Here is a 13,762-nt window from a genome sequence, read left to right on the forward strand (position 1 = left end):
ATTTTCTTTGGCTCCATCATGGCATCCCTTCATTTCCAATGTCAGTCTTCTCTTTGGACAACCAAAGACTGACGGGAGGAAAAACAAAAACTGAAAACCTGACACAAGCTACTTCAACTTCCCTAACAACTCTGAAGTTTACAGTCAAAAGGGTCTGGGGAGTTCAGACCAGGGTGCTTCTTGTTTAATAAGCTGCAACGGGAGGAAGAACATTCACAGAAAAAACAGTAATTTACTATTCAAGGGTTTTTTTTGGGGGGGGGGATATTGTAATATCCAGCTGTTGAGGTCTGTGAAAATATATGAGGTTTGTCGCATATGGAGTTTTGAATTTAAAAACTGATATTATGATTCCTTACCAAGAGAGGCCACGATCCCACAATTCTCCTCCATGACGTCCTTATGCAGAGCTCTCTGGTCAGGATCCAGCAAATCCCACTCCTCGTCTGTGAAACGAACAGCAACATCTTCAAAGCACACTGGACCCTAAAAAAAAGGGGGAATGTCCTCCTATGAGACAACACTGTTGTTCGCCACCACTCCTTGAGCTAGGACATTCTTCTGCCCCTTGGCCTCTGTCCCCACAAGGCAGCTTCCCCTGACCTGATCTGCTTCCACAGCCGCTGCTTCCATTCTGTCCCCATTCAGAGATGGATGAAGAGGTCTAGCCAGTATCACTGCGTCACCTGTAAGAGAAAAAAGGTAAGGGGGAGGCCCAAAGTGCCTTCTTGTCTCACAGGTAAATCAGTGGATCTCAAACTACACATGGGCCTTTGAGAAAGTCTCGCCTGCTGAGTGCATTTGGATATTTGGGTGCATTAGAGATGTTATGTGTGAAAAAATATATCTTCCCTCCTCTGATGAGTTGGAAAACCAACAGAATGAGACTAAACAGAGAAAAAAAATCCTCCCTCCTTACCCAGCTGCCTCTCTCTGGTGTCCAGCGGAGGCCTCTCTGCCTCAGAAGAAATCTGGTCCATTTCTGCAAAGAGATCCTTTCCCTGAAAAAGAAACAAGGATTCAAAAGAGAGAATGGGGAGAAGGATTCAAAAATGAATGTCAGAGAGAATTCCGGCTGATCGCGGGAGCGAAGACAAGCGGGATTTCTCTCTGGAGAGGGAACCCAGCTCTTGGGAGGAAAAGGGGGGTGCTGGAAGGGCGCCGCAGCCCCCCAAAACACCCCTGGAAGGAGATCCAGGGGGCAGGATCCCGGCACGGCCGTTTTGCGATTCCCCCGGCCGCCAGGTAACCTCCTTTGGAGGCGACGAAAGCAGCGGGGTAGAAAGGCAGGCAGTGGGAAGCCATTACTATCCTCCAGGAGCGAAGCCCCGAGCTGGTGCGCAGAAGCGATCGGCTCTCAAACACTAAGAATTCGAATTTAAAAGGACTTAAAAGGATTAAAAAATCAAAATAACAATTGGAGACAATTCGATGAGGACGAGATGGGGAAAAGGAGGTCAGCCTCGTCTGGCATTCTAAGTATAGACAGGAGGGATTCACATAAAGGACAAAACTGTAAGTTAATTCAAACGGATTTTACTTTGGCGATTAGAAATCTTTTTTATGGACCTTTAATTAACGCTAAGAGGGATGAGGAATTAAAAAAGCCTTTTTTTTTTTTACAGTCTTTTTTGTGAAATTTCTGGGAACATCGGAAATGGACCTCTGTACTTTCTACTTTCGATTACAAAAGACAATTAGTGCCTCTAAGACCTTTGATGTACCTTGTATTTTTTTATGGTGGAGGGATGGATTAAGTGGTAAAGTTCTTAGAAGACAGAGGCTGTTCTCTTTCGTCATTTTTGTTATTTTTGTGACTTATGGGACTTTGAGAGTGCTTCTCTTTTTCTTGGAGACTGTATTCCCTTCCCCCCTTCTTTTTTGCTTCAATTTCTGTGACTCAGGAAAATAAGCAGCGCCATTTTAATTCTCAGAAAGGGAGAATTTCTTTCTCTTTCAGATATAAATAAAAACTTTAAGGACGTTGACTTGGAGTGGATTAGTGGACTATATTTGGATATTTGGACATTTTTGATTTTTTTCTTCCCCTTTTTTCCCCTTCCCTTTCGTGGATTATAAAGTCTTCTTCCTTTGCTAAGTTTTTGTCTTTTGTTTCTTCTTAGAGGCTTGTTTTTGGAGTTTGGGATTTCTCTTTATAATTTTTTTTGTGTGGACTTTTTGTCGGGAAATTGGGAATAGCCAAACAAGTGGCAAGAAGGCTATTGTAATAAGTGGATATTTTAACTCCCTGGCTGTTGGAGCGTGGATTGGATTAGCCATACAAGTGGCAAGAAGCTAATATTTAATATTAGGAATGTCTCATACTCAAAAAAAAAGTGAAGGGGCGACACCGGTGGAAAGAAAAAGTTCAAGGCAAGAGTCAGAATTAAAAGGGGAAATAGTAAAGATGTTTGCAGAAATTAAGTCAGAAATTTAAAAAAGTGAGAAAATTTTAGAGACAAAATTAGAACAGATGGACAAAAAAATAGATGTCACAGTTAAAAAAAGAGACTTAACAGTTAAGGAACTAAAAGGACAAATGAAAGATATGTCCAAGAGAACACAAAGTTTGGAGGAAGGAATGAAACGAACAAAATTAGAAATGAGAGAGGTTAAAAGAGAGGAGGAAAAGATTAAGGCTGAGGTGTCAGAAGTTAATAAGGCGCAGGAGGAGTTATGGGACGCAATTGCAATGAATGAACTACGGCAAAGAGAGACAAATTTGAGACTGAGATCTGTGCCCGAGGTTCAGGGAGAAATGATCAAAGAAAAACTGACGTCAGAGATTGCCCAATGGTTAGAAATGGAAGTGGAAGAGGTCGCTAAAGCAATTCAAAACGCTTTTCGAATTAAGATGAGGACAACAAGAGCAAAGAAATTTCCAGGAGATTGTTTGATTATCTTTAAAGACAGAGAAATGAGGAATTTAATTTTACAAAAAAAAAAAAAAAAACCAGAGAGAAAAGACTGAATATTGATGGAAATTATATAATGATTTTTAAAGACGTTCCACTTCATCTGTTGAAAAAAAGAGACCAGTATAAACACCTGGTGCAATCTCTGAGGAAAAACCAAGTTGAATTTAAGTGGGAATTCCCAGAGGGGATATCATTTTCTTATAAGGGGAAAAAAATAAGCTTACAAAACCAGATGAAACATACAGGTTTCTAAGAAGATACAAAGAGCTGGGGAGAGAAGAAGATGAAGCGGAAACGGCGGAAGCAGGAGCTTGCGGGGGAGACTCTTCAGAGTTGGAAGAAGAAGAAAGGAGAGATAAAAAAGATAAAAGAGGAAGGGAAAGAGAGGATAAAGGGGAAGAAGAAGAGGAAGAAGAAGAGGCGGAAGTAGAGAAACAGATTTAAGAATTTATTGGACTTTAAAAGAAAAAACATCATGGCGCTGAAATTATGGACATGGAATGTGAATGGGATGAACGATAAAAAAATGAAATAAAATCAAACAATATTTAAAGCAAAAGAATTTGGATATTATTTGTCTGCAAGAGACGCATGTGGCGAGACGACATAGAAAATTTTTAATCAATAAAAAATTAGGAAGTGAGTTTATTTCATCTGACAAAAGCAAGAAGAGAGGGGTGGTAAAACAAATTAGAGGCTCAACAGATCTTCAAGGATGAAGAGGGCAGAATTATAGCGGTACAAGTCAAATGGCAGGGCAAAAAAATTGATAATTGTCGGAATATATGCACCAAATGGTAAAGTTATTTGGTTGAATATTTGGATAAAAAGATTATAATAATGGGTGATAAGAATGGAGTAGTTTCAATGGAAATGGACAGATTAAGAGCAGTGGGTAGGACAAAAGAAGGAAAACTACCAAAACCTTTTTTTCCCTATGGTTGAGAACTGCAATTTGATTGACATTTGGAGATTAAGACACCCATTAGAAAAACAATTTACTTTCCTTTCAGAATCGAATCAATCGATGTCTAGAATTGATCAGATATGAATCGGGTCTTGCCGCCGCGGTGAAGGTGGAGACCCTTCAAAATCCCAGGCGGAGGAAGTCTGGGAACGTGGGATTCGGCTGACACCAGGAGCACCTCCCCTACTCGCAGGGAAACCCTTTTTTGGGGATTCGAAGTGACGTGGGGTGAGCGGTGCGGTGTTTTGAATCGACCGCTACTTTTATGGAGTGAAGCCGCACAGCCGTTGCCAGAGAGCGCTGACTTTTTCCTGTGGACAATTGGACTCTAAACAAGTACCCATGAGTAGAACAGAAAATTGGATTAAGAAACATTTTAATTTGGCACTGAAGCGGGAAGGTTCTAAACAGGAAGTCTGCCTTCCGCTTTTGTAAATAGACTGAAGCAAAAATTTGCAAGCTAAAGTCTGGAAAGTCGTATATAAAGGTCTAAATTTCCTTCAGTTTTAACCACCAAAACCCCTCTTGGAAGCAGGAGAAAAGGGGGGGAATTTTGATTGTTCAAGCCTGCAGGAGAGAGAGTAAAGAAAGATAAATTTCCACCGTCTCAAACCTGGGAACGGGGTGTCAGAGACAGAAATTTTTGGGGAAGTTCATTGACTGTGAATGGAACGTCTTTTGACAGATAGTTAAAGAAGAGAAACAAATTGATTCCAGTGTTGCCTTTTGCATTCAAAAGAAACAAAATATTTGAAAAATGAAAGTAATTTTCCTTTGTTGGACCTGTTTTCAAAAGATGGATACAAATAGAAATTGTCTCCTCTAGAGGGAGCTTGTTGAATTGTTGCTGGAGTCGATCTGGGGATTTCACAGCTGTGGAGATTAGGATCGTGGGACCAGACTCTGACCTTGAATAAAAATGTGTTTAGAAGAAGTTTTGGTGCTTGCTTTTTGCAAGACAAGCGCTTTGTTGGAGCAGATGCATGAGAAGATGGATTTGATGACTGTTGCAGTTAAAAACTTTGGACAAACGGCGAATACTCATATAGAAACCATTCAGGAACCAACCCAGGAACCTGTTTTGACAGGGCAAGTGCAAGTGCAGAAGATAATGGAGGAGGTTGCTGTTGAACCTCAAGTAACACAAATGGAGAGACCCGAGGCCTTGCAGGAGCATAAGCCGCTGTTCTTGAAGATTGAATCTGGAGTGGGCCAGGGGGGGTCTGGAGTTGTGGGGGCTCTTAATTTTGGAGGGACTTTGAAACATGCGTTTAAATATTTTCTGGACTACACTGCTGACTGTGGGGAATGGGACTGTGGGGAATGGCCTGATCTGTTGAGGGGAGATGGAGATATTTTTGGGTTGGAGTTTCCCTGAGACCTACTCCTCAATGGGAAAGGAAAGAAATTAAGAAAGAGATCAATAAAAGACAAGGTAAAGTGCAGGTATAAACAAGAAGAAGATCTGCAGAAGGGACATGGAAAAGACTTAAGAGCCTCGGACATAAGATTACCAGGTTGATGGACTAGATGGAATGGATAGTAAGGACTGACATAACCCGAGACCAGGAAGAAGAGACGTTGGATGAAGATTGGAAGAAAGTTTTTAAAAAAATTATTTTGGGAATTAGTGTAAAATTAACGAGTATTAGGAAAAAATTTGGAATGAAACTATTTGGCTTTAGTAGAAATGATATAAGGAGTTACGTATAAATAGTATTAAGTTTTAAGTTTTAAGGTATTTTATGGCAAAATAAGGTTAAAATAAATTAAGGTAAATTGAACGACAGAATATAGTGAAAGATGGAAAGGATTTGCTGAGTTAATTAATAGGTTAGACTGTTAAGATAAATTACCCAACAAAAATTGAGAAAGATGGAAAGAATTTGTTGAAACAATTAACTAAACTAGAATACAAAAAGGGAGGTGTGAGGAGGTCGATGAAACAAGTAAATGAAAGATAAAGATATGGAATATTGGGTGTGTGTTTTTTATTGTTGTATTGCTGTATTGGTTTTTATGCTTTTTTTATCTTTCTTCCTTTTTTTATGTATCGGAATGTATTTCTTGTTAAATTTTTTGTTGTTTTCTTTTCTTCTTTTCTCTGTAATTTTTAAACTTTTAATAAATATTATGTTAAAAAAAATAGAACTGATCAGATATGGATTTCTAATGAATTAACATCAAGAATTCTAAAGATTGAAATACAGCCAAAGGTTCTTTCGGATCATAATGCAGTAAAATGTATACTAAAAGGATATGAAGAAAAATCTTTCCGGTGGAGAATAAATGACAATCTTTTTGATGATCAGAAAATAGTGGAAGGAGCACAAAAATGTTTGGCAGACTACTTTGTAAATAATGTTAATAAAGAGACAAAACTGAGTACTGTTTGGGACGCTAGTAAAGCGGTGATGAGAGGTTTCTTTATTCAACAGAACACAATTAAAAATAAATTCAGAGAAAAAGGGAGAAAAGAAATCTTAAAACAAATAATGGAAAATGAGAAGAATTTAACTACCAGGCCCACTGATAAGAATTTAACTACCAGGCAGCCCTGTTTAGGGAAGCTTTTAATGTTTGATGTATCATAGTATTTTAATATTCTTTTGGAAGCCGCCCAGAGTGGCTGGGGAAACCCAGCCAGATGGGCGGGGTATAAATAATAAATTATTATTATTATTATTATTATTATTATAAGAAATTGAAGCAAAACATAAAACTGTTACAAACTCAATTTGCGATGATAATCAATAAAGAAGTGGAATGGAATATTAAAAGAATGAAACAGAAGAATTTTGAGTTTGCAAATAAATCAGGGAAATGGTTGGCTTGGCAAATTAAAAAAAAGGAAAGAACAAAACATAATTAACAAAATTAAGGTGGAAGACCAAGAAATAGACAATCCGAAAGAAATTAGAAAAGGATTTGTTGACTTTTATAGACAGTTATATAAAAGAAAAGAGAGAAGCAACATAAAAAAATAGAAGAATTTCTAAAAGAAAAAAAGGTGCAGAAAATACCGACGGACAAAAAAGACCAATTGAATGAACTAATTGAAATAGAGGAAATTAAAAGCGAAATAAAAGAATTGAAAAGTGGAAAGACACCAGGACCGGATGGATTCAGTGCAAGATATTATAAAGAATGGAAACACACCCTACTTGTGCCGTTGAAAGAAGTGATGAATAACATTTTTAAAAAGGAGGAAATACCAGGAACATGGAAAGAAGCCTGTCAGGGAACTGACATCGGAGCTAGAGGTGGAGGGAAGGCTCTCTGATGATGCTGGAGAAGGGCCCAGCAGGGAGAGAGGCAGCTCAGCAGATGGGGAAGCAATTCAGTGCAACACCAGGAATAAGGAGGGGCAGATGGGGGAATCGGCGAGAGGGCTCCCAGACTCTTCACCGGACACCAGCGGGGAGAGCACTGGTCCTCCTCTACCCACGCCCTCCCTGCGCAGAAGACTTCCGCGCAGAGAAAGTAGGAGGAGACTGGGTGTGAAACAACTTTTATGTTGGAAAAGGTTTAAGAAACGCCCACTGACGGATTCTGCCAGCGACTGAGGCAGCCACGAATTGAAGGGCTGTCCAGACAGAAAGGTTTAACAAGGCAACATAGCCAGGAGAGGCGGCAACTTACGCACGAGCAACCCCATACCATTATAAAGCCTATATCACTTTTATTCCAAAACAAGATTCTGACCTGACTCAAGTTAAAAATTATAGGCCAATTTCATTGTTAAATAATAATTATAAATTGTTTGCAAGTATATTAGCAAATAGGATGAAAAAGAGATTAAAGGAAATAATACATAAGGACCAAGCAGGTTTTCTTCCTGGTAGGCAGATGAAAGACAACATAAGAAATATAATAAATATAATGAAATATCTGACTACCAGGAACGATAAACAAGCGATGTTAATGTTTGTGGATGCTGAGAAGGCCTTTGACAATATTTCATGGGAATTTATGTTGAAAAACTTAGAATTTATGGATATGGGTCAATCTTTCCTTAATGGTATAAGGGTGATATATACTGATCAAAGAGCGAAATTAATAGTTAATAATGTAACAACAGAAAATATTGTAATAACTAAAGGCACAAGACAAGGGTGTCCTCTTTCACCGTTGTTATTCATTTCGGTTCTGGAGGTCTTTCTAAGATCAGTAAGAAGTAATGAGCTAATAAAGGGAGTGACAGTTGGTCGAAATGAATATAAAGTAAAGGCCTTTGCCCATGACTTGGTCATAACAGTGGAAGATCCCCTAAGTAGTGTTAAAGAGGTGTTAGAAGAAATAGAACAGTTTGGTCAGGTTGCGGGTTTTAAATTAAATAAGAAAAAGACACAAATAATTGCGAAAAATATGGATCAAGAAATAATTGAAAAAATGCAGCAACAAATGGGGATAGAGGTGGTTAAAAAAGTTAAATATTTGGGGATTTTGTTAACCCCTAGGAGTATTGATCTGTTTCAAAATAATTACATACCAATATGGAATAAAATTAAGAGAGATCTAGAGGTGTGGGGGAGAATGAAGTTATCATTTTGGGGAAGAATTGCAACGATAAAGATGAGTGTGTTACCGAAAATGTTATTTCTGTTTCAGACTATTCCAATAATCAAAGGGGCGGCAATATTTAAGGAGTGGCAAAGAATGATTTCAAGGTATATCTGGCAGGGTAAGAAGCCGAGAATAAAATTTAAGTTACTGACAGATGCAAAAGATAGAGGAGGCTTCGCCCTGCCAGACTTGAAATTATATTATGAAGCATCGTGCCTCTGTTGGCTGAAAGAATGGATAAAATTAGAGAACACAGAATTGTTAGATTTGGAAGAATTTGATAACAGATTCGGTCGGCACGCATATCTATGGTATGACAAGAAACGAGTGCACAAGGGTTTCGAAAACCACATCATTCGAAGATCTCTCATAGAAGTCTGGGATAGGTATAAAAACCTACTGGAGTCAAAAATTCCACACTGGTTGTCTCCGTTGGAGGTGATGAGTGTGAAGAAGATCAATATGAGGGGGAGGTGGAGAACATACGGGAGTTTAATAATGAAAGAAGGAAGTAAATGGAAACTGAAACCATATGTTGAAGTAAAAGAAAATGTAAATGATTGGTTGGATTATTTTCAGATTAATGAAATGTTTAAAAAAGATGTATTAGAAAGAGGTTTTACCGAGAAGGAATCAAAATATCAATTGGAAGTACTGAATAATGACGTAAAATTTTTGTCTAAAATGTATAAATTATTATTGGAATGGTATACAAAGGACGAGGAGGTTAAATCGGTTATGATCCATTGGGCCAAAGATTTTGGATATAATATACAATTTAAAGACTGGGTTAAATTGTGGAATGAAGGACTGAAATTTACTGTGTGTACTATAATAAAGGAAAATGTGATGAAAATGATATATAGATGGTATGTAACACCAGTAAAATCAGCAAAAATTTATAAAGTAAGTAATAAATGTTGGAAGTGTAAAGAAAAAGAAGGAACATTTTACCATATGTGGTGGGAGTGTAAAAAAGTGAAATGCTTTTGGGAAAGGATATATAATGAGTTAAAAAAGATGTTGAAATATACATTTGTTAAGAAACCAGAAGCATTTCTATTAGGAATAATAGGAAATGAAATTAATAAGAAAGAATGGAAGTTATTTTTATACGCAGTAACGGCAGCAAGAATACTAATGGCCCAAAAATGGAAACAAGAAGAATTACCTATGGTTGAAAAATGGAGAATGAAATTAATGGAATACGCAGAACTTGATAAATTAACAGGAAGGATCCGGAACCGACGAGACCAGAGATTCACTGAAGAATGGATTAAATTTACAGATTATATGAAAACTATTTGTGATGACCAGATAATATTTGTAAGCTTTCAGGAAGCTCTGTGAGAATGTATGGTAGAAATATTGTTTAAAAAATAAGGTAAATTAAGATATTATTGTAGTGCAATATTAAATTAAGAAATGTGCAAGAAGTGATCAAGACGGAGAATTATCAGACATGTTGATGGAAGTAAAAAAAAAAGATGTTGGTGATAAATTGGATGTTTTGTTTTGTATAGTTTTATATTGGAAAACTAATAAAAATATATATTAGAAAAATAAAAAATAAAAAATGAATGTCAGGGCCAACAGCTTTAAGGATGTCAGAACTCATTCCATGGATGCCTTCCCAGAAAAAAAATTGAGCCATCAGTAGAGCATGATGGGATGGTTTCTGTCCTGTTTGGAGGCCTTGGGAGTATCCAGAGGAAAGTCTCTCTCACCTGCTTTCTCTCCTCTGCCTGACTCAGGAGGAAACCTTCGGCCAGGGCCACCGCCTGGGAACTGGTCTCCGCTCCACAGTCCCTCACCCAGCTCTCCATCTCTGGTGGAAGGACAGCCAGGAACTGCTCCAAGATCACCAGGTCCAGCATCTCAGCTTTCGTGTGCCTTTCTGGCTTCAGCCACTGATGGCAAAGGTGGTAGAGTCGGCTGCAAACCTCTCGGGGTCCGTTGGCCTCCTGGCAGCAGAACTGCCTCAACTGCTGGCTCTGCACCTCTGAGTGGAGGGTGTCCTCCTCACTCAGGATCTTCTGCACAGAGTTTTCCCAGAACCCCCCACTGCTCCCAGTTTGGATGGCATGGCCTCTTCCTGTTTCAGGGCCAGTTGAGTCTCGCTCATCCATCTGTGCTCTCAGGAAGCCTCTGAGAGATGAGAAGGAACCCTTTGATCTTCTGCCAAGTTCTGTCTGTCTTAAGGAGAGGCGCTAGCAAATCCTACAAAGCAAATACATTGTTCAGTTACAAAAGTTGTCTAATATCAGGAGAAGAAAAAGGTTCCCTGAGCAAGCATGGATGAGTCTTGGAGGGAACCAGGGCTGGACTGCACCACAGCCCAAACCATGAGCTATTTTATTTATTTAAATTTCTATAACACTTTTTATTTTAAAGAGAAATCTCAAAGCGGTTTACAGCATATTAAATCTGTGGGGATAATTAGGGAGTTAGAAGAGGATATATTATTGAACGATATCCTTCCTAACATGCACTAGCAAGTTCCATATTCTAGCAGAGTTCCATACATCCCCCTTTTTTAGATTACGCAGTGATCAGCTTGTTGCTGACTCATCTGAGTCTTACTATTAAAGATTCCTTCCTGGTAAAATCCCTTCCAATCCCTTTTAAATGAATAAGCACAATAATCTGATTCACGTTAATATAAAAGTAGTTTACTCACAGATTCGTTCAGGTTTGTTACATAACAACTAGAACTATTCCATAAAGAAGTTAGTCCCAAATGACTGCCACTAAAGAGTCACTTCTCCAAACACACAGCAACATACAAAATGGAGAAAACACACTGATCAGAAGATGGAGGCCGTGTGCTCCTCCATGCTAGTACAACAGACTGCACCCTCTTCACGTCACATGTAGTGGAAGTCTGTCCCAGCTCAGGCGGAAACAGGAAGTCTTCTCCTGAGTGGTAGAAAACATCCCCTAATGTGTCCACTGTAGGAATGTTGTACTTGACTGCAGTTTCACATCCCACAAAATCAATAAAGCAGAAATAAAACAAGCTAAAGAAAGACAAATATAGTCTATAGTCAAAGCAACATAACAGAAAACAAATACTCTCTTAAAGATATCAAAATAAAACATTACAAAGGAGGTCAACTACAGAATACATATTTAACACAGAAGGGCTGGGTGAGTCACCCCTAGGCCAGGTGAAAAGGGCCTTTCTAAAAAGGAGAAGAAAGAGGAGGAGGAGGAGGAAGAGGAGGAGGAGGAGGAGGAAGAGGAGGAAGAGGAGGAGGAAGAAGCAGCCTCTAGCTCTCCTAGAAGAAAGATTGCAATGCAAAATGTGGAGGCAACTGAGAGGATTTCTGGGAGAAGAATCAGGCTGGTTTCTCCTGCCTTCCAGTCAATGCATGAAGTCAAAACTGACTGACAAGGGAGTCATTTGTATCTTGTGGAAAATGGATGCTTGGCTCTAGTGGGGGTCCTCACCTGGGGGTCCTCAGGAGTTCCTCCCCCCACCCCCACTTCCCTGCTTCTGTCTCCTTTTCTTGCACTTGGACTCTCTGCCACTCTCCAGACATACTCCTGGGGTGGGGTCCCTTTTTCTTTGCTCTTAGGGCCAGGTATGTATCTGGAAAACCCCAGAGAGCCAAGTGGACGGGGCCAAAGACATCTCACTTGAAATTCAGGTGGGCAATTTATTACTATTATTCTGTAAGACAGCTTAACACACATACAGCCATTGATGCGAAGGTCCCTGGAGGCTCAGTGAGTAGCAGCGCCCATTTCCAGTAACAATTCCTTTGGGACAGAGAGGATGTGGTCCTGGGATGCCCTGCTCTGGGTGCGAGGAGATTGCTGCAGTGGCCTCCGTGGGGAGCTGCCCTTGAAGACACTGGGAAACTGGTCCCCAGTGCAGCAGCCAGATTATGGGCTGGGATCCCTCTCTTTATTCCTGGCCTTTCTCTTCCACCCTTATTTTTTGGGGGGGGGTCTAGTCCACCTCCCCGTCCAGCTTTGGAAAACCATTTGCACATGTTTCCTCTGTTGTGCAATGACGCTGAGCGATGTCACAAAGTCCCAGGGACTCCTTTGTTTAAAGAAGGGAGATCTTTTCTGAAGGGGGGGGGCGGAGGGTCAAATGATTTCGGGATCCTCTGATCCGCAGGAAGGAGAGCGTGGCAGACCTGGCCCCTCCCTGGCAGGACCCTCTCCTCCCTGACTTGGGGTCCCCCCCCCCCACATGAGCAGATCAGGCCCCCCCGGCCCCTTCCCCTGCTGCAGCCCTGGGACCCCCACCAGATCCCAGAGAGAGAGGAGACTCACCAGATCCCAGGAGGGGGCTGCGATTCGGCCCTTGCAGGAGAGACACCAAAGCAGGAAAGGACTGGGGAGGGAGGGGCCTTGGCTCTGGAGGACCTGGCCCCCCTTGCTTCCTGTCCTCTCTAGGAAGGCAGCTCACTTCCCTTTAACCCTTGCCAAGCCGAGTCCCTCCAGCTCAGCCCTCTCTCGCTTGGCAGAACCTCAGATTCTTATTATTTTTAATGGATTAAGGGGGGGCAGCTGCCCCCCTGGCTACTCCAATGCCCGATACCCTTTGTGGGGTGAGGCTCTTGGCTGGACTCTGAGCATCTCCCTCCCTTGGCCGGAAAGTGGAGGAGCAGCTTGCAGGGGAAAGGACCAATTCTGCAGCTCCAGCGCCAGAGGCATAGCAAGATCAGGTGGTACCCGGTGTCACACACCCCCCCCCCACACACACATACAGAATTTTTTTCATCAGTAAAAGAAGTTACACACAACCATTTAAAATATTTAGAAATAATTACAAATGAACCGTTTGCTGAGAATCAGATTACAATACATGTCCACATTTTAAATATCTGGAAGGGCTTGCCTAAACAAACATTTATTTATTTTTGCAGGCACCCCCCCCCCAAAAAAAAGGAATAAAAAAAGAACTGCAGGCAGGGAGTTCCAAAGTCTACCTGTGTCGCCACACTAAAACTTTGCTTTCTCACTCGGACAGGTGTTCTATGTGGAAGCAGTAACTGTGCCAGTTTTCTCAAAGCAGTTGAGTTGGGAATACATGGGGGAAGGCAATCTGATCAGAAGCTGTTAAGAGCTTTGTAGTCCACCATAAGATGAGTGGGACCAGGACAATGGCCAGCCTAGCCCTAGAAACGTGGCTTTAGGGAATTTTTGTAAACCCAACTTTTTTTGTTAAGTACCTTTCATCATCCTCAAGCACCAGCACCAACCAATCGTCATTTTAACCACCAATCAGAAAGAAGCTGTTCCAAAGCAGTGTTGTGGTGCAGAGACAGACAGAGTAAGACTTTGGGAGCAG

General features: G+C 40.6%; 1 protein-coding gene across 1 annotated transcript in view; it reads right to left on the bottom strand.

Annotated features, from left to right (window-relative positions):
* Positions 1–11,140, bottom strand: part of LOC308475068 (uncharacterized protein) — an 82,467-nt gene extending 71,327 nt beyond the window's left edge. Inside the window, exons 1-4 of the mRNA XM_081001866.1 lie at positions 10,179–11,140; positions 920–1,001; positions 604–686; positions 360–486 (exon numbers count right to left, since the gene is read on the bottom strand). Of these exons, the coding sequence (XP_080857992.1) occupies positions 360–486; positions 604–686; positions 920–1,001; positions 10,179–10,580 (694 nt within the window). The 5' untranslated portion in view covers positions 10,581–11,140. The remainder of the gene's footprint in view (positions 1–359; positions 487–603; positions 687–919; positions 1,002–10,178) is intronic.
* Positions 11,141–13,762: the final 2,622 nt, after the last annotated feature.

The sequence above is a fragment of the Podarcis pityusensis genome, assembly GCF_964106645.2.
Source record: "Podarcis pityusensis genome assembly, chromosome: 4".
Lineage (NCBI taxonomy): Eukaryota > Metazoa > Chordata > Lepidosauria > Squamata > Lacertidae > Podarcis > Podarcis pityusensis.